The 23,970-nt window shown below is 34.6% G+C and overlaps 1 protein-coding gene across 1 annotated transcript; it reads left to right on the forward strand.

Annotated features, from left to right (window-relative positions):
* Positions 1 to 827: 827 nt before the first annotated feature.
* On the forward strand, positions 828 to 23,822 carry castor1 (cytosolic arginine sensor for mTORC1 subunit 1). Its single transcript, XM_051894922.1, has 9 exons — positions 828 to 1,138; positions 8,875 to 8,945; positions 12,105 to 12,298; positions 13,903 to 14,038; positions 15,218 to 15,341; positions 15,976 to 16,086; positions 16,193 to 16,275; positions 17,143 to 17,237; positions 20,988 to 23,822. The coding sequence occupies exons 1-9, from the start codon at positions 1,026 to 1,028 to the stop codon at positions 21,054 to 21,056; spliced, it is 996 nt and encodes a 331-aa protein (XP_051750882.1). The 5' UTR covers positions 828 to 1,025; the 3' UTR covers positions 21,057 to 23,822.
* Positions 23,823 to 23,970: the final 148 nt, after the last annotated feature.

The following is a 23,970-nucleotide window of genomic DNA, read 5'->3' on the forward strand; positions in this document are numbered from 1 at the left end:
AATCCCAGGTTTTGGAGTTCACTGTATATAAAAATTGCCTATGAAACAATTATTTACAATTGTTTAATTTGATGCTAATTATATTTCATAAGAGCATAATGTGGAGTATTGTATATTATTAAGGCCTATTTTAAATAAATAAAATAATTGAATTACAAATGTAACATTTTGGAGATTTTCTATTTAAGATATGAGATGAACTTATTAACAGTTCATGCCCTCATGAGCAGCTATTTTTGTCATCTTAGATGCTGCTGTCCCTTTAAGAACAAGGGGGTGTGTGACACAACTGCCGCCGAACCATACAAGTAGAATCAAATGAACTGGTAGACTGAAAAGAGGGTTCTCGTGGAGGGCGGGGCTTCGCGAAGCGGATGTTTTAAGATTCCGTGGATCTAAATAAAATGTTCCTGTTTTAAAATAAACGTTTTTCTCAGTTTATCCATGTCATTTTGAGGTGTAAATTACTGCCTGGAATGTTTGCTGAAGCGAACTATAGAAGGCGTTGTCATATGATAGCTGTTTCTTTTCTCAGCGCGGGACAGGATCGACCAATCACTTGTGGTATCACGATCAGGTGTGATGACTTCATATGGATTTTTAAAAACCATTTTACACAGATTGCTAGGGTAGATATCTATTCATTTGTCAGGTCACAATCCTTGAAAATAATAGTTAAAAATAACACCATATCTCCAAAAAACAACAACAAATAAGCAGCTTTGTGAATTCGAATTAGCTTTCTAAGGCTCCAAACGCCCCCTGGAGGAAGCCAACTGTACATCCCATTGTAAACTTTTTTTTTTTAGATCCACTTTCCAATAATTTCTCGAATCGAATTACATCGAACTTGTCACTCCCACCACCCAGCCACCAGCGTGCCCAATACACGAGGATGAAGCGTTTTGCGAGCGCAGGGGCTTGTAACATCATATAGGCGGATCTTGCGTTGCGTTATTTAACGCGCCCACCTGCACTGTATAGAATACATATTCAACGGCGTCTTTCTGGTGGACTAGTAAACGATGGACCTGCACATCTTGGACCACAAACTGAGGGTCACTTGTATCAGCAAATCTGGTCTGGAACATTACACTCATCCCCTGATCAAACTGATATTTTTAAGAAACAGGACGAGGTAAGAACAGTCAACGCCTGTATGAGTTTCCAAACATGTTTTTACGCGTTTGATGGTGCAGTATATCTTGTCTAGACACAAATTCAAGCACATAGTGTGCCTGTTTACAGTGTTTCCAACTGCAACTTAAGAGCCTCACCCTGTTTTGGTTAGTTTGGAGAAATGATAAATAACCAAATAATGTCAAATCATGAGGCCTTTGTAAGCTTACAGTTACACTCTTAAATGGCTAAAAGGAAGCTGTTTTCATAAAGTGCGCAATTTCTTGTGCTCAGACATGTAAATGGCTTGATATAATGGCTGTATCTCAAACTAGTGAGCTAGCACATATTTGGTCATGTAGGTTTTGACATACATCCATTAAGTTACATGTTCATGCTAACCTTCCATTAGAGTAAATTAACTTGGGACAAAATAAAAACTTTTTCTAATTCATAGGCGTATACAGTGGGGACAAATACTGCTGCTTTTGCATTTTTGGTAAATGTTATGTGAAAATATTTTCTGTAATTTTCTGTCTCTCATTTGCAGACATTAAATTGTACATTATATCATATATATATATTATATGTATCTCTCACACACACACACACACACATATATTATATAAACACAAACTTTTATGTTAGATGCGATTAATTGATTTGACAACACTATAACATCGCATATTTAAAATTTATATCGCTGAATAAATAGTTAATGTGCAATGCATTTCCAAAGTAGAGTGTGGAATAGACATTGCACAATTAAAACATAATTTTTACTGCAATATCAAAACATTACTTTTTTTTCTGTGTTAATGTGTGCAGTTCTCTCATTATTTTACACTTGAATAAAAGTTAGGGTTTGGGTTGATAATATCTTACTACATAAACCACATGGCCAAAGTGACATCTACGGAAAAGGAAAGTTGTGTGTATTTTGTGTGTGTGTGTTTGGAATAACATTCACTAATGAATTATTCCCAGTAAGACCGGTAAATAGGATCCGTTCTGATTGCATTACTTGTTTTGTTTTTCTACATGAATCTGTGCAGCTTGTGTGCTTTTGTCTCTCACTCTTATTTTGTCCATCTAACGCTGTTACATAAACTCAAATATGCAATAAAAAATGTGCAATAAAATGTTCTGGGTTGTAAAATACAGCTGATTTAAGTATTTTGTGGGGCATCGTGTGACTTTAGTATCTGCTTAATGCCGTTGAATTGACTGTTTTTCTCATGTCTGTGGGATGGTGAAAGGCCTTTCAGGATTGGATTCCCACAGAGCTTAGAAAAAAGATTTGTTTGTGTATTCAATATGCCTTTTCTGGTTCGTTCAGCCATATCTTGTTGAACTTTTCAGAACCTTGAATGCTACAGATAATGTTCCAGAGTTGAGCATATCACTTCCTAAACCCAAATCTTTAAATGTTTTTTTTTTTTCTTGAATCTTAAAATTCAGAAATTAAAGGGATAGTTCACCCAAAAATTCTGTCACCATTTACTCACCCTCATATTGTTCCAATCACTTTGAGTGAAGAACAGACTAAAATGCATGTTGTTTTTCACTGAAAATCTTCTTTTCCTCTAGCTCTCAAATATATGTGCATATTCAAACCTGTCATGCCAGTTTTGATGTCATTAGCAGTGTTTCCACCCAAAGTTGAGAATTTTACTTGAGCGCAAAATTGGAATATTGCATAAAAAAATCTGTGAATAAAGCACAGATGAAATTGGTCCGCTGGTTAGTCCAGTTATCCAATCACATCCAGTTGAGGCAAAGTCACGTGAGTTTTTTTTGTTGCGCATCGAGGGATTTATTCGGTAAATGTGTTTCCATCGTAGTTTATGCGAATATCTTCTTATCGGGTAAAACATTTACTCAATTGAATGCATACGTTTGGCTCAATTGAGTGCATACATTTTTTTTTTTTATGTGCATATGAAAATAGATGCATGGAAACAAAGCTACTGACACCAAGCAGCATTGGTTCTTGATGTGTATTGCAACCAAATATGACAGGTGAAATGTGGTAGGTGGTGGTGACAAGTTTCATTTTTGGGTGGTCTATGCTTTTAAAGGTCAGGAGTGCTCACACAAACACAAGATCTCATCTGTTAATGTTATTTTCTCCACATGTACAGCTTTGAGCACAGTGAGTGAAATCTGCGTTCAAACGTTTTTTTGTTTTTTTTTCCCCCCAAACAAATTATGATTTATCAATAACTTTAGTACAAAAATTTATTCTAAGTTTATGAAAAAAATGTAGGAACAACTGAAACCACTTGTACGTAAAAATCAACCATATAAAACATGTTAAGCTGAAATATTATACACACACACACATATATATATATATATATATATATATATATATATATATAACTTTTAGAATACAGTCGTGGCCATAAATATTGGCAGTGATATAAATGTTGTATTTCTCAAAGTTTGCTGCTTCAGTTGTGTTGATTCACATTGTTTCTAGATTATTGGACAGAGTGATAAGATGCGTTTTAAATAAGCAGCGTTTTTGCTTAAATAAGCAAAAAGCTTCGTTAGCCAAAAAAATGAACTTTATCACCACAACCCACATTTCACAGTTTTTTGGCCCTGGCACAAAATGTCCAGCTAACATAATTTCACTAATCATCATATCAGCACATGAGAAAGTGTAAACAAGTACAAGTCAGTATCATTCTGAATGGATTATAAGAGCAGACTGTTAGCAATAAAAGGAGGGAAGAAGTGCTTCCAGTCATTGTGTTCTTGTGTTAGCAATGGTTCCCTTCACAGAAAGACATGCAGCCATCATCGCTTTGCATCAAAATAGCCTCACAAGCAGGGAATGTGCTGCAAAGAGTATTGCACCTGAAAGAACCATTTACCGGATCATCAAGAACTTCAAGGAGAGAGGTTCAGTGAAGTGAAGTGCAGTGTAGAAGGCTTCAGGACGTCCCAGAGTGTCCAGAAAGCACCGGACCATCTCCTCCTGCGGAGTCAGCTGCGGAATCGTGTCACAACCAGTGCAGAGCTGCTCAGTATTGGCAGCAGGTGGGTTCGAGTGCATCTGCAGCACAGTGAGGTCATGACTTCTCTCAACAATCCAGGAGCAATTTGGTGATGATCCGTGCATTTTCTAGCATGATGGAGCACCATGTCACAAGACAAGAGTGATAATGAAGCGGCTTGGAGAACATTACATTGAAATTTTAGATCCGTGGCCAGGTAACTCCCTGGATCTTAATCCCATTGAGAGCCTGTGGTAAATCCTCAAAAAAAAAAAAGTGAACAAGCAGAAGTCCACAAATTTAGATCAACTAATAATGCAAGAATGGATCACCATCAGTCAGGATTTGGCCTAGAAGCTGATATCCAGGATGCCTGAGCAAATTACAGAGGTTATAAAGAAGAATGGTCAACACTGTAAATATTGAATGGAATGTTTTTGCCAATTAATGCCTTTAAAACTTATGAAATGCATATCATTGTTTTCCAGTATACCATAGAAACGTGGAAAAAATCATCTACAAATACTGAAGCAGCAAACTTTGCGAAACACAAAATTTATGTCATTGACAATTTTGGCCACGGCTGTACATGATTAATTGAAATAAAATGAAATTGTGATATGGCTTAGTGCAATTACCAAATTGCAAGGGCTCTGATTTAATTAAATTTATGCCTCAGAGTTATGTGTTCTTACACATGAGCAGATCATTATCCGTCAGTGTTTGCAGCATTTTTAAAGCAGCTCGGCTCAGTAGTAAATAAGCAGATGCAGAAATTTCATCTCTTCATCTGCTCTAAATTTTGGGTCATTTTATCATGCATTTGGGAATGCATGTGCCAACCATCTTCCCAAACTAGTAATGAGAAACATTTTTCAACAAAAGAGAAGCTTAAAGGGCTCCCAGCAATTTTCCATCAAAATAAAAGTTTGATGGTTTAATGTCAATAAATTAGTATTGTAATTTTACAGTTTTTCTTTCATTCACAATTTTTATTTTACAGTGAAATATTACAATGGTAATATTTATTTGTTTTTATTTAGTAATTTTTATATTTTCATCTAATAGTAGTAGTAGTAGTAGTAGTAGTAATAACAGTAATAATAATTATTATTTTATTATAGCCATATTGATATATAATCACAAAATTTTGGCCAAATTGTGTAGCCCTGCTGGTACTGTCGGTACTGAAATTTGAAAAATGTGACGATACCAGCATTTCCCCCTAACATTTTGAGCGCTGTTGAGCGACTTCTTAAACACCAGTGATTGGCCATTGTGTTCACGCGCTCAACAGATATGTCTGGTATTGGCTACAATGATCAATGCTTAAAAAACATGTTGTAAATAGACATCTTTGATGCTCTTCACTAAGCGCATACACAGATACATGCGGGAGTGTTTGAAAGCAGGCATCTATCAATGGATCCCTAGATGGACTCAAAAGAGATGTTTAAGAATCCGCTCAATAGCACTCAAAACACTGGGGGGGGGAAATGCTGTTATCGTCACTTTTTTTTTTTTTTTTTTTTTTTTTTTTTTTTTTATAATTTCAGTACAGACTTGGTATCAAAGTTGGTACTTTTGACTACCCTACTACAAACAAGTACAGCAAACCTGGAATTTTGTTGTCAAATTTTAAATCGCAATCACAATTTTTGTCTGCAATTATATTCCCCTCCAAATTGTGTAGCTCTATACTGTATGTTATTTGTAAAATTACACACATACAAATAATTCACATAATTCTTAGTGAATGATACCCATTGTTATTTTATAGGAGAGCTAGGGTACATGTAAAGATTTATCAGTAAATAAGACTTAAAGGGGACATATCATGAAAATCTGACTTTTTCCGTGTTTAAGTGCATCTACCAACCCAGAAAATTTGAAAAAGGACAACCCAACTTTGTTTTGGTAAGCCTTTCTCTGCGAGCATGTGAAAAAACGAGCCGCTCTGATTTCGCTCCCTTTGTGACGTAGGAAGGGGGTCTTTTTATAATATTACCGCCCCTTAATCTGCACGTTTCCACCCACAACGCAGACATTTTGTTTTCGCAAGCGACAGCGGTGTACCAGTTCTAACGCCATGGCAAAAGTTCGAGCAAAGCATGCTAACTGTTCTGTCATTGGCTGCACAGATCACTATTTAGGCCATGTTGGGCTGCTTTAGAGTAGAGGAAGAGTTGTTGTAGTAGAGTGTTGTTGCCAATACTGACAATCGTCATTTTGGCTGCGTGACATTCTCCAGCTTTGTTGTCGTTGAGCTGATAAAGCTTCACCCTCTTCTGGAAAGTGGGCCGGGAGCAGTAGCTGGTTTGCATTTAAAGGGACACACAGAAAAACGCTGTGTTTTTGCTCACATGCAATTGGGGGAAAAATTTGACATGCTATAATAAATGATCTGTGGGGTATTTTGAGCTGAAACTTCACAGACACATTCTGGGGACACCAGAGACTTATATAATATCTTGTGAAAAGGGGCGTAATAGGTCCCCTTTAAATCTATTTTCTGACTTGGGAAGACTTGGAATAGAGTGCACTAATATAGCAAACATAGTTCTCTCTCTTTTCTCTCATTTCTGGAGGATGTTGGTTTAACACCACTCCTATATTTCTCTTTTTTTCCAGAAGGCTTTAAGAGCGCTTGCAGGAAGTTGAACCCTGGGAGCTCTAGATGTTGTTAGGAAGTGTGAGACTAGCTGACACAATGCTGCTGTGCTGAGTTAGCCCTGAGGGTGGGGATGTATTATTTCCCTTCTGTTTGGCCCTTGGTTTAATGTGCCTAGTCATTGGGGTCCGGATTGTATTCTGCTGAGTTGCAGACAGCACAGGAATCAGCTGCACTGGGCCGCTGTGTGACTGAAGGCCTGTGGGTCGGTGTCAGTACAGTATCACAGCTCTTCATTCAAATAAGGGCTGGTGCACTGGTGGTCTGATAGGGTTTCAGTCTTCCTTAACTGGAGTAGTTCATGTGAAAGTTAAACAGTGCTGTGGGCCATGTTAGTGGACAACTGCAAGAACTGAAAACTGAAGTAAAAGCCATATTGAGTTTTAGTGGTTTCTATTGCAAATAAATAAATAAATAAATATAAAATTAGTTCACAAAACTAATGTTTGCATGCACTTTCAGTCATTGCATGGGGGGGAAAAAAAGCATCCAGGACAAAATTTCTCCTTTTGTTTTCCTAGAATAAAAAAGTCAGAGGGGTCAAACTTTGAGGCGGCAAAAGTAGTATAATACTATACAATATAAAAAATATAAAAAAGTAGTATTATAGTATAATACTTTTATTCAGCAAGGGTGCATTAAATAGATTAAAAATGGCAGTAAAGGCATTTATATTATAATGTTGCAAAAGATTTCTATTTCAAATAAATGTTTTCTGAGCTTTCTGTTCATGAAAGAATCCTGAAAAAATGTATCATGTTTTCCACAAAAATATTAAGCAGCACATCAGTGATAATAATAATAATAATAATAATAAATGTTTCATGAGCAGCAAATCAGCATATTAGAATGATTTCTGAAGGATCATGTGGCTTTGAAGACTGCAGCTCAAAATTCAACATTGAAATGTATTAAAATAAAAAAGTTATTTTTAATTGTAATAATATTTCACAATATTACTGTTTTTAGTGTATAAATGCGTTCTTGGTGAGCAGGGGGGAAAAAAAAATCCTACAGACCCCAAACTTATAGTGTATATTTTATTTTTAAATATAAAGTTCAGTCATGAAACTAACAATCGCTGATTGGTTCTTTCAGTACTGCGACACCAACCAATCGGAGGTACTTACTCATTCACATAGCTTTATTTATATCGTATCCTAGCTGCGATCAGCACGCCGCACGATATGAGAACTCCTATCATCCCGTCTCCTCCCCAGCGCCACCTGTAGAGATCTGCTATGAGGGGTTCTATCATCCTGCAGCAGCCTTTCCTTTGTTGTTATTTTGACTAAACTGAACAATTATGTATTTGCTCAGCAGCAGCGTAGCAGATCTCGTCCGCCAAAAATCAAGCCTTTGTACATTCCATCCTCCATGCTAATAAAATGCTGGTTGAAATCTATTCACTCCGAGTTGTCATGATTGAACGTAATAAATTAACATTATTAGAGTACATGACTGCTGCTGTACATAACTAATCCGTATTACTGTATTTCATCTTTGGTTTCAGTTGAAATTAATGAACCAGTCTAGATTTCGTTTGCACTAATCAACAGCTCAACATTTTTTTTTCCCACCATGACTCCCAGCTGCTTCTCAGCTCTGTGGCTCTTAGACAATAGATCTGACTGAATGAAGTGGAGCATGTTGTTCTGGGCTCCTGCACAGGCCCCTAAAGTATTTGGGTCAAACCCCATCGTGAAGAAAGCAATTCACACAAACATGCACTCAATCTTGTGTTCTTTTCTTAATGTGCACTTTCAGCAACTCAAATTTATCCATCACAACAAACCAATTCAGCATCAATCGAAATGCAGAACCATATGAATGGATTTCAGATATTGGCTCCAACTTCAAGTGGGAAAAAAAACAGTGTTCACTTTTTCTGCAAAGGGGTCTGATGTGGTTTCTCTCTCCAGCCCACGCCTCCCTGCTGGAGTACTCTTTACAACAATCTGCCATTGTTTTTGTCTATTATGCAATGTCTGATCTGTCTGTTTGGTTTGTTTCTTTCTCTCTCCCTTTATTTGTTTTCCCTCTCTCCTGTGCCTTATCTCTCTCTCTCTCTCTCAGATGCAAATTTTTCAGCCTCACAGAAACTCCGGAAAATTACACCGTTGTCCTCGACGAGGAGGGATTTAAAGGTAACACACACCACTGCTCTTTTAAGGCTCCCGTGTTGTGTTCAGTTGATGACGACACACATTGCCATGAAATATACTGAAAATTATATACTTTTTTTTTTTTTTTTTTTTGTAATTCTGTGTTTGTTGTCAACATTTAATCCTGGGGATTCATAATCTGACATTTCACACTGTACATTTCTAAACCCTTGGTTAACATTCTTATTTGCATTGCATATATGCAGTGTGAACAGCCATGATTGGATAAGTGTGATTTACCAACCTGTATCACCCTACCATAATCGGTATCTAAATACTTAATTTATTCTTTGACTAAATACACTACCAGTCAAAAGTTTGGAAACATTACTATTTTTCATGTTTTTGAACGTATTAGAATGATTGCTGAAGGATCATGTGACACTGAAGACTGGAGTAATGATGCTGAAAATTCTGCTTTGCATCACAGAAATAAATTATATTTTAAAGTATATTAAAATAGAAAACCATAATTTTAAATTGTAATAATATTTCACAATATTATTGTTTTTTCTGTATTTATTATGAAATAAATGCAGCCTTAATGAGCATAAGAGACTTCGTTCAAAAACATTAAAAATAGTAATGTTTCCAAACTTTTGACTGGTAGTGTAATTCAAGTCGAAATCAGTCTTTTCATTCCATATTGAAATGTGAAGAATATGGAAATGGATTTTTGACATTCTTCAACAATATGGACAGAATAATGCTTTCCGTGATTTTACTTAGTACATAAAAAGGTTAAAGGATTAGTTCACTTTCAAATGAAAATTTCCTGATAATTTACTCACCCCCATGTCATCCAAGATGTTTATTTCTTTCTTTGTTCAGTCGAAAAGAAATTAAGGTTTTTGATGAAAACATTCCAGGATTATTCTCCTTATGGTGGACTTCAACGGACCTCAAACGGTTGAAGGTCAAAATTACAGTTTCACTGCAGCTTCAAAGGGCTTTAAACGATACCAGACGAGGAATAAGGGTCTAATCTAGCGAAACAATCGGTCATTTTCTAAAAAAAAATAAAAATGTATATGCTTTATAAACACAAATGCTCGCCTTGCAAGTGCTTCTGCCAGACTGCCTTCCGTATTCTTCAAAAAGCTTACGCTGTATGTCCTACGCCTTCCCTATTCAACGCAGCGCCAGTTCCGTTTTTCCGTAATTTAAATATGGAAGGCGTTCTGGCAGAAGCTAGATGTTAGACTTCATAACTTGTTTAAATATGGCTTTTTTTTTTTTTTTTTTATACAAACGAATCACTTCGCTTCAGAAGGCCTTTATTAACCCTCCGGAGCCGTGTGGAGTACACGTTTATGATGGATGTGGATGGAAGCTTTTTCTTCAGCTCATACTCGTGGGTCCCATTCACTGCCATCATAAAGCTCGGATGTGTCAGGATATTTTTTAATGTTTCTTCGATTATGTTCATCAGAAAGAAGAAAGTCATATACACCTAGGATGGCTTGATGGTGAGTAAAGCTTGGGCTAATTTGCATTTGAAAGTGAACTAATCCTTTAATTATTAAAAATTATGCTGTTTGTATTTGAACATTCATTATTTATTCATTCATTGTTCATTATAAAACAAAACAAATATATTAGTTCTTGACTTTTAAGATCAAAATCTACTGTATTAGCAGTAGCACCAATGAATCAGTCATTTGTTGCTAATACTATATTTACTGTGTGTATGTGTATATATATATATATATATATATATATATATATAATATATCTCGGTATATAATGTATTTGAATGAAATATCTTATGCTCACTAAAGTTATATTTATTTGATCAAAAATAGGCCTACTAAATTTTAGTAATTATATTTAAGTGCAATTTGTAGTAATTATATTATATTATATGTTTTATTAAATTATTTTCTTTAATATATTTTAAATGCAATTTATTCCTGTGGTGGCATTGCCGCAGTCTTTAGTGTCACATAATTTTTTTCAAAAATCATTCTAATATGCTGATTCGGTGCTCCGTTGAAACGGGTTATGCTTAATATTTTTGTGAAATCTTTTGTAACCAAAATATAATTATATTTGCTGTCATTTTTGATCAATTTATTCAGCAAGGACACATTAAAAGCATTAATTTCTTTCAAAATAAAATGTTTATTTTAACCTTATTATTTATTTATTTGTTTGTGAAATTATTTGCAGGGCAAATGCAAATCTGAACTACTGGCCAAATCAGACCTGCAGAAAAATATCCTTATTATTGTTGAACGCTGAAAAGATCCTCAAGCCCTCAATCGAGCTCTGTTGACTCGGGAGCATTGATCAGTGGACAGGTGGAACAGTACATTGAGTTCTTGGCTGTTATCGTAGAGCCCCTCCATAACCCTGTCCTCTGCCTCTGCTCCAAACAGCTGTTTCCTCAGTGCTGACAAACCCCTGCGACTCTAGAGCAAAAACCTTTTCCTCTTCTCATAATCTGCAGGAAGGCAAAAACAACTATGTAGGAACAAAGTTTCAGAGGCAGTGTTTGTTTGCAGGTGTTCTAATATGAGAACAAAATGTTTTCTGTCATTTTGAGAGGTGTGCATGTCCAAAACGTATAATTCTGTGCAAGATGTTAATGGGTTATAGAATGACCCTGTTAATTTCTGAACTCTTATACTCTCAAAGTGACATGCCCGCCCACAAAGACATTTGCAACTTCCTGCTGTAATTCTGTGAATAATTATAGACTCCGGATTGGTTAGAGTGTTAACAGAATCAGCATTTGTGAGATAACTTCCTGTTGTGCTTTGTGGTTTAGTCTGTCAATGTAATTTCATTAGACTAGTTTCAATGCTTAGGGTAATGCAATTATATTTTTACATTTTCTGGCGAAAATTTAAATGCTGTTTGCATGTGAAAAACTCCATAATGCTAGAATATTCTAGGTGGTTGCTCATTGGTTAAGGTCAAAAAGATCCCAAGATGCACTACCATTCAAAAGTTTGGGGTCAGTCATTTGATGCAGAATGAGTTTCTCAATGAAGTTCTTCACTAGAAAATATGCTTTTTTTTTCTACAAATATGTCATAAAATGTGTTTGGGTTGTAAAGGAAGTGAACGTAAACCTGTTGTTTAAATCTGGTATGTTTGATTGATATGGTCTTCTTCATCATCCTCTTCCTCCAGAGCTACAGCCGTCCGAGCACTTACAGGTTGAGGGCTCTACTTGGCTCCCGCTCAATGTCGTCTCCAATGGCAACGCCTCCAGCAGCTCACAGGCCGTGGGTGTCACCAAGATTGCCAAGTCCGTTATCGCTCCATTGGCCGAGCAGCATGTGTCAGTCTTCATGCTTTCAACCTATCAAACCGACTTTATTCTGGTAAGCGAGTGTGTTGTGCCTTTGAGATCATTAGCTATGTTTCCATCCACCTATTTTAATGCAAATTATGGATTTTCGCATTAAAAAAACACTGGATGGAAATGCCGAGATGATTTATGATGGAGGAAAAAAAGCCACATTGGCTTCCCCAATTACAGCAACTTCCATTATTATTACAGAAATGTTGTTCTCTTAACACATGGGATGGAGACTGTGCTTTATTTGCAAATGTTTTATGCAATATTCCAATTTTGCACATAAGTTAAATTCTCAACTTTGGATGGAAACGTATTGACACATATATTTCTTATTTAAGCCTGTCAGCAACTTTCCTAGAAATAATTGGATGAGTTTAAACTTTGCCAAATGCTGGAAATATTGTGTTTAAAGTATCCATAATATTTAATGCTGTTTATTTTAAGCTAAAATTGAAATGTTTGTGTATGTTTAAGGCTCTGAGGTGGATAAAACAATGTTGAATTTGCTGCCATTTTGGGTTGTTTTTACATGTCACAACGCTCAAGTCGAAGTTGGAGATTTTATAAACTTTCCAACTTGTAATTATGAGTTTGTCAAAAAATGTGAATTGTGAAAATTGTTTATGCTAATTCGGACATGACAGGAATGCAGCAGTATTATTTTATTCAAATGTTTTTATGTAATTATTTGTTTTTGGTAAAAAACAAAATACAAAAATAGCTTTGTGCTGTGATTAACTAAGCAAAGAAAGCAACAGGCCAAGATTGGAGCTGGCGGACATTTGGCTGAACCCAGAGACACAGAACAGTGTTAATAAATAAAGTATTAAGGAAACATGCTCTAACATCAAACACGCCTGATTGTTGTAAATGTTTTACAATTTTATGACCCTTTTGTTTTTAATAAGTTGGTAGATGTGTAATGAAAGTGGTCTTTCAGCATTATGTTTTGATCTCTGGAGATTTATGGGCTAGAATCAGAATTCTTTTTTTCCTGAATCCTTGTTTTCCAACTTTAAAAGCTTACTTTGTCAGTGTGTCCAATTTGCATGAAATTTTGTTTGTAAAAATAAGTGATTTGATTATTTATTTATATTTTTTTCATAGATTAAAATTGACAACCAATTAAAGTTTGCAAAATTGACAACCAATTAAAGTTTGCAATTACACTGTGGCTAAATATTGACTAATTAACTAATATATCCTTAATGCAGTCCAAACTTTACAAAATTTGATGCAAATAGTCACCCACAGAGGGCGCTACATACACAAACTTCATAACTGTTTGATTTTGCATGTTTTTGTTTTGTTTTGTTTTGTTTTTTTGTTTTTTTTTTTTAATGGCGTCCTTATTATACATTTAAGTACTGAGTAATATTAATTAACTACATGTACTTACTGTAGGGTTATGATCAGGTTTTGGTTTAGGGTTAGTTGCATGTAATTATGCATAATTTGTAGTTATTGTTATAGTAACTACATAGTACATGTTTAACAAGGACACTGTAAAATAGTGTTATGGTTTTTTTTTTTTTTTTTTTTTTTTTTTAAACAAGTGCTAATATATGCTAAAAATGCAATTATGACTATGTTATTAACTTACTGAAAGGGATGTTTGTGTTGTAGGTGCGAGAGAAAGACTTGTCGGTGGTGGTGGACACTCTAGTGGAGGAGTTTAATATTTTCAGAGAAGAGGGGGGAGAGTCGGTGCCTGTCCACAGTCAGGATGCCTGCGACGGCCTTCAACGAAACGGAAGAGAGGGTGAGACAGCCAACACTTTTGTTCAAGTTTGGGGTTGGTATGATTTTTGAAAGAAGTCTCTTATGCTTACCAAGACTGCATATATTTGATCAAAAATATAGTAAAAACAATATTATTGTGTAATATTAGTACAAAATAAAATAACTTGTTTTTGTATTTCAATATCATTTAAAATATAATTTATTCCTGTGATGCAAAACTGAATTTTCAGCATCATTACTCCAGTCTTCAGTGTCACATGATCCTTCAGAAATCATTCTAATATGCTGATTTGCTGATCAAGAAACATTTCCCTTATTATCAATGTTGAAAACAGTATGCTGCCTAATATTTTTATGGAGACTGCAATACATTTTTTCCCCCCAGTATTCTTTGTGTAAGTTCAAAAGAACCGCATTTATTTAAAATAGAAATCTTTTGTGTCATAAATGCTGTTAATGTCACTTTTGATCAATTTAATGCATTCTTGATGAATAAGAGTATTCATTTCTTTTGAGTGGTAGTGTATTCACACATCTTGCCCTTAAAGGGATAGTTCACCCAAAAATAAAAATTTTGTCATTACTTGCTCACCCTCAAGTTGTTCCAAACCTGTATGAGTTTCTTTCTTCTGTTGAACACAAAAGAAGATATTTTGAAGAATGTTGATAATCAAACAGTTGACGGCACCCATTGACTTCCATAATAGGAAAAGAAATACTATAGAAGTCAATGGGTGCCGTCAACTGTTTGGTTACCAACATTCTTTAAAATATCTTCTCTTTAGTTCAACAGAAGAAAGAAAAACTCATGCAGGTTTGGAACAACATGAGAGTGAGTAAATGATGACAACATTTTTGGGTGAACTATTAATTAAACCAATTTTATTTTGTTCCTTTTTTTTTTTTTTTTTTTTTTAAGAGGACATATAGTGTGAAATTTATCTATTTAAGAAGAGTTCCTTACACTATGAAAACATTTAAGATTTCAAAATGCACTCCCTGGTATAAAAAGACAATCTATTAAAACTATATTGTAGTGAATATCATTTTGATGTAATTAACACTTAACTGTTCTCTGTATAATTCATTATTTTACCAGCGTTTTGCATTGACACGCAGTGTGCATTAAACAAGTGTTAGTATTCCAAGTGGTAGTATTGTTTTTGACATTTTAAAGTGTTATTTTGTGTGTTTTCAGTTCCACATGCAACAGTTCATCCGGTGCTGATTCCAGAGAATCATTTTTGCGTAATGAGTTTGGATCCGGATACTCTGCCAGCGATCGCCACCACACTCATAGATGTTCTGTTTTACTCTAACAGGTATGACACATGCTGCTGCAAAGGCATGCAGTGGTGATGCTGTTTTCACTGGTTTGAATTTAGTATTTCCTTTCCACCTGATTGGCACCAATGATAGCAGACCAATATTGATTGGTGTTTACTGCCACCAAGAGGCGCCTTGAACTAATTTCAGTTTATTGCACAATTTGCCTGCTGATATAACTTACATGCTGTAAGTTTTGTCTAATAAGCAGGCAGAAATGAGAAAGGGGTACAACTAGGACTCATTATTATTAAGAGCAGCCATGCTTACATGGACGTTTTTATTCAGATTTTATACAGATTTGACTGTAATCGGAATACAATGCTCCATGTAACGTACCTCTCTTTTAAACTGGAATTAAAAAAATTTGCAACACAGAGACATAGAAAAGTGACTTGCCTGTTTCATGTCAAGGGGTAAGTTGAATCATGTGAAATATGTAATCGAGTTACATTCCAAAAACAATTATACAAAAATAAATTCCCTTTCCAAAGTAAACCATTTATTGAAATAACAAAATTTGCAGGCATATTCAAAGATAACAAGTACTAAATCAAATGATGTCTACAACATATTTATGTGCTGTTTTCATTGAGTTTTTTTTTTTTTTCATTCATTTTTCTCCTGCAGTCCCAAAGAGGGCGCCAGTGTTGATCAGGACATTGAATGTATCAAGTTCTTCTCCTTCTCTCTGATTGATGGATACATCTCCTTGGTGATGGACACAGAAGCCCAGAGACAGTAAGACCCACACAGAGTCATGAAGGGGTGATAATATCAAAGTTTTTTTTATTGCACATTTAAATCTTAAAAAATAAAAATAAAAATGTGTGTGTGTTTGTGTCAGATTCCCAGCTGATCTTCTCTTCACCAGCTCCTCTGGTGAGCTCTGGAGGATGGTGAGAATAGGAGGGCAGCCTCTCGGCTTCGGTGAGCTTTTAGATACCTTCTTTTGGCCAGAGTTGGTCTTATTATTGGGAGATAAGAGGGTCAAGATCAAGTTTGATTTTTGGGCCTTCATTGTAAAACGTTTAGGCACTTTTGGTTTACATGCATCCGAGGTCAAAAAACACTCTAATTTTCTCATAACACATTCCAGCATCACCTCTTTTCTCACAGTGTCTGAGACGTTTCTATAAAGGATTAGGTCTCTAAACCCCTCCTACCCTGCTCTGATTGGTCAGATGGCCTGGTTACAGTGCCTGTCGGAAACGAAATGCCCTTTACCATATCTGAATTTCGCCTCCGGAGGCTTCCTTAGCACTTGATACACAGTGATACAAACAGTAACGATGGCGTCGGTTTTACCGTATCAATTCGAGAGCAAGAATCGGTTCTTTTAGGAGACAATAACTCAGTTTATCGGGCACTTCGATCTTTGAGACTTTACAGACACACTGCATTATTACACACTGCATGTAATAATAATAATCTAATAATAATAATCTAAATGTTAATTAGATATCAGAGGGTACTTCAAGTCAATATTTTACGCCAAAGGGGTTCAGCTGACAAATAAGTTTGGGAATCCCTAGCCTAGCCTAACCCTAAGTCTCTCATGTACTTCACATGTAGTCAACCTTTTGAATGACACATAGTTGCTGACTATGTAGATCATTCAGAATCAGTCACTTAATGTGGAGACTGTGATGCATACTTTAATGTTTTTTTCTTTTTGATCCAATCACTAGTCCAGACAATAGTGAAATTTGCTTAGCTGAGTGATAAATGAATAGATTAAATCAGAAAGTGTGATTTATCCCAATTATTGAGACTTATTTCTGTCTCCTTTTGCAGATGAATGTGGGATAGTTGCTCAGATCTCTCAGCCTCTTGCAGACAGTGATATATCAGCGTATTACATTAGCACCTTCAGCTTTGATCACGCTCTGGTAAGTCTTATATTTTCTCTCTCTTTTTGTCACACATACCCCCAGGTTCACAGACAAGGCTTAAGCCTAGTCCCAGATTTGTTTGAGCCGTTTTAACGGAAAGCAACTTGCACTGACATATCTGTCAGTGTCAATGTTTTTGTCTCAGGATGGTTTTTTTTCTAAGGCACATTTATAAAAGCTACTTAAATGTCCTAATTGAACTAAAGCTTAATCTAAGCCCTGTTTGTGAAACCAGGCCATAATGTTTTAGCTCTGTGTAATAGTCAACCGATGAGGGTGCCCAGTGGTCAATATAATGCAAAATATGTGAATTATTAACATACAAATAAATTAATAAAAGATCCTGATCACCCAGACTGGGTTTATTTTGTGATTCGGTCTGTGGAGGTCTAGTGCTTTTATATTTAGTATATTTGAATCATTTGTGATATTTGTGTGACATTGGCCAATGGGAGGACTAATGGTTGCCTAGTAATCGGCAAACAGAAGAATTTCAGAATCTGATCTGATAGGGTGATTTCTGCAACACCGCCTCTGTTTATTTCCATTATGTCATGTGAAATCAGATCATCTGGTTGTCCATGCTTCCTATTCCTTTCCACTTTTCCTGGAAACCCATAAGTATCTTAGCAGAAACTGTGTCTGGTTCCCTATTGGTCAGGGGTCATTCTTACTCATCAGATCATCAGCTTTATCATCTAATATTAAACTGTACTGTATGGACCCTTTTCACAGACTGTGATTATCAACATCACAAATCTAGTGAAGTTTTTAATATTTTTATTTTTTAAAAATCTAATACACTAACGGCTGAGGGTTTGATGATAAATTTGACCTTTTTCCCTCTTCTGACTACTGTAATCAATATTTTATCTATATTTCTATATTTGTAATCTATATTTTTTCCCTCTTTTGGAAAGTTGTGGAAATGCTATCATATATTTTTTTTCTTTTGCTATTAGAGCAAATGCAAATACAAAAATTATATGTGCTGTCCTCTCCCATTCACCGCTATAGAGGTTTACCCAACTATCATGAGTCAGGAAATGTGAAAAGGATGGACCTCTCTGGAATACTTGATTCTGATTGGTCAATCACAACATTTTATGAATGTTAAAGAGTTTTGTATAACTGACCATTGTCTCAGGCAACCAATTTCTTAATTGTGCTGGTATCATGTTTCTCCACTATCTCTTTCTTCTCATAATTAGTAAAAGGTTATAAAATATTGTGTTGTGTGAGATGAGCAAAACAATCCGTTTCACATGGACTTTTCCCTACAGCAGGGTTTCCCAAACAGGAAATCAAATCAAATGTAACATTAAAATAAACAAATGCGAATGCATAAATAATCAAAATAATACTGAAATGGCACTATAGCTTATTAAATCGCAATTTAAAGAAGTGTCTTGGAGTGAAGAGCGGAATTGTGTTCATTTACACGCGTACACTTTATAATACTGTTTTCAGAGCGACTCACAGCGCTTGCAGAGATGGAGTTTGTGAGAAGTAACATTTACTGTGAGTTTAAAGTGCATTCGTAAATGCAGTGTGTGCTATTCGCTTTACTTATTCCCAGTATTCCACCAAAATAAAAGCTTAAGGATTTGACATGTTAAAAGCTCAGGTTTGAACATTTGAAAGTAAAGAGTAAGACATAAACATTGTATTGTAAGCTGTCATGTGTGTTGGTTCTTGTAAATAGTGAACCCGAGTGTGAACACCCTTAAAAGTTAATATTTTTGTTCTTTGTGTCTGGATGTCTTTGCAGTAGCAATATGAGAATTTCATATTGAAATGAAATGTCATATTGCAGTTTTAATCACAATCGCAATAGGTGACAAAATAATTACAATATTTTTTTTGGCCAAATCACACAACCGTGTATTATATTAATTTTAAGATAAAAACAATCGAAATGAAATGCTTAAATCTTAGCTTAAAATCTCAGGGTGTACTTCAAGGAAAATGCTGACAGAAAAAGTTACGGAACCTCTGCCTTACATTAACATGTAGGAGGATTTTTTTTTTTGTCACAAAGCCTACACTTAAGAAAAGAAGTGTCCTTCATGATTCATTCAAGTCAGAGAGAGGAAGTTTTTTACACACACGGACATGCCATACATAGCATTGCTATATACAGATTACATTAATGATGATGTAATCCATCGGTGGAAGCCAGTGCAGCTTGCCCTGTCACCGGAAGTGTATGTTCACATGACCTTATAGTAAATGAAGTAGTAATGTATGAGGAGCTGATCATACCTGTTGGTATACAGTACATGCTCATGCTGCCTGGACATGACCCTCATTTATTTAATTATTTAATCATTTTAATTTAATTTTAATACTTGTAGCATTATTAGTAGTAGTAGTAGTAGTAGTAGTTAAATATATAATTATTGATTTGCTTTACATCATTATTAATATTAATATTAACCCCCTTCAGCCATGACTTATTCATGATACATCACTAGCCTCGAGTACCTTATTGCTTTTATAAAACAGTTACCACACAATACATATATTAAAGCCAAAAATATGTAACAATGCAACTTTCATGAAGTAAACTCTTACTAAAAGCCTTCCTTCCACCGGAAAAAATAGTCCCTGACCGTGAACAGCAACAGAAGTTACATTATTACGCCATTAGATGGCGGCAAAGACTGTCTTTATGAGTGTGTCAGTCAGTAGTAAAGACTTTTATATTGAAAAGATGAACACGGAACAAGACGCAACTGACAAATGCTTTGACTACGGGAAAACCCCTTAACTGTTAAAAGGACAAGATAATGCATCGGACATTTAAACAGATTTTTTATTATGAACATAGGACTGACCTGAAGGAAAATGCTAAATCTGAATGCATAATAAACTCGCTCACTCGATCTCTTTCTCACAATACTCTTCTACATAATACAGTAAGCTTCAATGAACAATATAATTTGAGAACAAACAGTTTACGTTGTTAAGGGTGGTTGCTAAGGGTGCTGTGTAGTGATGCACAGAACCGTTGGGCGAAGCGGACGTAGCCGTGTTTTATCGTGATTTAAAACACAGCTATTGACCAATCAGAATCAAGGACAGGAACTAACCACTGTATAAATCAATATAAATATTATTATTCATTTAACTATTAATTTTATTATTTTATTTATATTATTTTATTATTATTTTCTATTTAAATGTATTATTCTTCTTATTAGTAATAATTGTATTTACTTATATTAATAATAATATCAATAAAACCTGATTAATATATAAAATAATTTATATTAAATTATTTTAATATTTATTAAATTATTTTAATATTTATTATTATTATTATTATTATTATTACTAGTACTGTTTAAACGTCTTGCCGCAAGCATTAAGATGTGTCAAGTTAAAAATACTTTTTTAAATACTTTTTTTCCCGAGACCACTGCATTGTTCTATGGTGTTCTGTACCATTGACATCAGCTGTTTTGGAAGGGTTTTTCATGAAACACATCTTATGAAATATGTAGTTCCATGCATGCATCTGTGTGAACACATGCATCGTTATCGGTGAGAGATGATCCATGTGAGTATGAGATGATCTCATCCAGCATCTCTGTTTACTCCCATCCTAAAAAACACTTCATACCAGCGTGTGTTGTTCAGCTGACCGCATGTGACATCACTAACAAATATTGCATATTTGGATAGGATGTGATCATCCCTGTGTTTTTGTGTCATCTAAATCTAAACCTTTTTTGGTCTCAGGTCCCAGAAGAAGATATTGTGAGCGTGACCGAGATGCTTCAAGCTCAGAGGAAGGACATGTCCAGTTGAGGCTGCGGTTGATTACATCTTCAGCTTGAAGACAGTAGAAAAAGACCTTCACGGTGGATGATAGATCTTGTTTGAGCCACTAACACAAAGTATTACTCCACATGACTGTTTTGCCATAACCAGAGGTGCTTCAGTCACAGCATTTGAGAGCTTGCGCTTCAAAAAAAGGCCAAAACTTTTTGCTTTTGCAGAAACAGCAGTGCTGATTATATACCATTACTGAGAATCAAAGTATTTACATGAATGATTTGAAAGAACATTGATGCAGCATTTTAATGCTGGACTATATGAAGCACTTTTTTTCTTAACTGAATTATAAGTTTAGAGGATGCTATTGATTTTGGACGTTTAGTTGTTCTTTTCAGGGGTAATGATTATTTGTAACCGGAAATCCCGTTTGGTTTACCTGCTGCCATTATGTTCTGCAAAAATCATTAATACTTTTGCACATAAAAGTCTTCCAGTGTAGTCAGAATCAGGTTTTTTTTCTTAAGTAACCCTGTTTAAGGTCAAGCAAAAGGAATTTTATTGGTGTAGCAACTTTTGGTGTCAACATTGCACTTAGTAAAGCAGTTACTGATGGTGATTATACTGATCACTTTTGAATGAGTGTTTCTAACATATCTTGCAAATACTGAAGTCAAACTGTTATGATGGGTTCTTTTGTTTAAAATCATAAGCAGTTGTTTACACGTAGCTTATTGGGGTGAATCTCACTAAACTCCTCAAGAACATGTCCAGGTCATACTTCATGCTAAATTCTAAAGAAAAAATAAACAATTTTTTTTTTTTTTTTTTTTTTTGCATAGAGGAAATTAAATCCATATTTATAACCATCAAACATTATTTGCACTAACATTATTTTTATAACAATTAAGTGCATGCCTCTCTCCTCAATTCTTATAGGTATAATACAAAATTTTGTATATTATATTACATTATTATTTAAATATAATTTTTTCACAGTAAAGTATTTATACTTTGTGTTGTACTTCCTTTACTGCTGATTAAAAAATGAAAGTAATTGCATTTAATATTGAAATGAATACTTTAATACTGAATTCAATTACTGAAATGCAATTACTTTCATTTATATATATATATATATATATATATATAATATATATATAATATGCATACATTCAAACCTTCATTCATACACACACACACATACATATAGGTATATAAGTGTATATATACGCATGTATGTGTATATATAAACGCACTGGCGTTATATAGGCCTATAAAGTTTATATATATATATATAATATATACACATTCATTTATAAATGTGTATGTATGTATGTGCACTGGTGTTTTATAGGCCTATATTATATAGTAGTCAACATTTGAAGTGGATCAAAACCTTTCATCAAAGTTGTCCTAAAACCTTCTTCTTAGGACAACTTAGTTCTTAGGACAACTTTGATAAACTTTTTTGATCCACTTCAAATGTTGACTACTGTAGTTTATAGTTTATAAAACTTTTTTCTGACCTGGACTTTGAAAAATATAATATATTGATTTATAATTTATTTTATAATTTAATAATCTTATTTTATATTTTTGAGTGAATTGTATGACCTGGATTTGTTTTTGTGGGATACACCCATTTTTGAGTAATCCAGATACGCGACTTTTGAATTTCTTCATGTTAAGTTTATCAGGATCTTTTGATTCGCTTTAATTTGACCACAAACCGATAAGAATGAGAGTTGAAGTTGTAGTGTCGCTTTGTCAACTGATCTACAGTTTGATAAAGAAATGACTCTTATACGACTGTCTGTCTAATGACGACGTTAAGTTTGACTCTTCTTGTGACATTTCTGCCTTTTTGCTAGCTCTAAAACATGCCCAGCTCCGGTGTGGCCTTACAGTTTCGCTTGCTATTTGTTTAATGTGAGAATAGGCTGCTGTTTTGTGACATATTTTGGTCACTACTAGTGAACCATGCACAATACATACACAAATAGTAATCAAATCAAAGAAACTGATTTGAAACAATTGTTCATATAACCTTTTGATTATTGAGGGGCCCAAAAATGCTTTTAAAATGGCATTGAAAACTTATTCCAGCTATCTTTATAATGAGCTAATGCAGAATCTCAGCTGTAGGGGTTCATGCAACAAGAAATGCACTAATTGATTTATATTTTGTTTCGCACAATCACTAATAAATCCAGGAATCATATCTGGTAAATGAATGAAGCTCTTTCTAGAGAGAAATATATCTTTGTTACAAATAAGCTTAATGTTTTGAAAGAGATACTGAAACAGAAACACTAGCATCAACATATAGATTATTAGATTAATGATTAGGGTTACTTTGTGCGTGCGTGCGTGCAAGACTTTCTGCTTTTGCTAACACTTTTTTTATGTTAATGGTTTTCTTTATATAGTGATAGAGTTTTTCAGGGCACCAAAGCAGCATTAGAATAATTGTCAAGGTGCTTTTTGAGATCATGGTTTGAAGAAAATTGTATATTAAGAAAAATATTTGTTACTCCAATGCGATTAAGGAGTTATTTTCATATGTTTATTTTATCTCATTTCTACAATATTGGTAAAGACCAAGGTTACTGGCATGTTAAAACAAATTTTTAAAGGTCAGTAACAATTTTGAGCATTTGTTGTTCTTTCTTGCTTTTTGTAGATTAGGTGCATTTATCTAAAATCATTTTTGGTACATTTTATACAGTGTCAAAGGAATTACATAACATGTTTGTAACTGTGCTGCTTGATCAATAAACAATTATAAAAAAAAAAGGCTTTTTTTCTGGCATTTATTAAAATTGTGTGTTTAAAGGGTCATACATACAGTAACAACACTTGAAAATACCTTTAGTTAGATGTGATGAAAGGAGCATTATTTTAATATCAAAATATTCTGAAGGGTGTTAAATACAACCCATGC

This window comes from Ctenopharyngodon idella, chromosome 5 (genome assembly GCF_019924925.1).
Source record: "Ctenopharyngodon idella isolate HZGC_01 chromosome 5, HZGC01, whole genome shotgun sequence".
Lineage (NCBI taxonomy): Eukaryota > Metazoa > Chordata > Actinopteri > Cypriniformes > Xenocyprididae > Ctenopharyngodon > Ctenopharyngodon idella.

Bases quoted from the DNA above. Each gene is read 5' to 3' on its own strand.
- castor1 (XM_051894922.1), top strand. From the start codon at position 1,026: ATGGACCTGCACATCTTGGACCACAAACTGAGGGTCACTTGTATCAGC. The intron at 1,139-8,874 runs GTAAGAACAGTC...TCTCTCTCTCAG, and splicing joins TTTTTAAGAAACAGGACGAG to ATGCAAATTTTTCAGCCTCA. The intron at 12,299-13,902 runs GTAAGCGAGTGT...TTTGTGTTGTAG, and splicing joins ATCAAACCGACTTTATTCTG to GTGCGAGAGAAAGACTTGTC.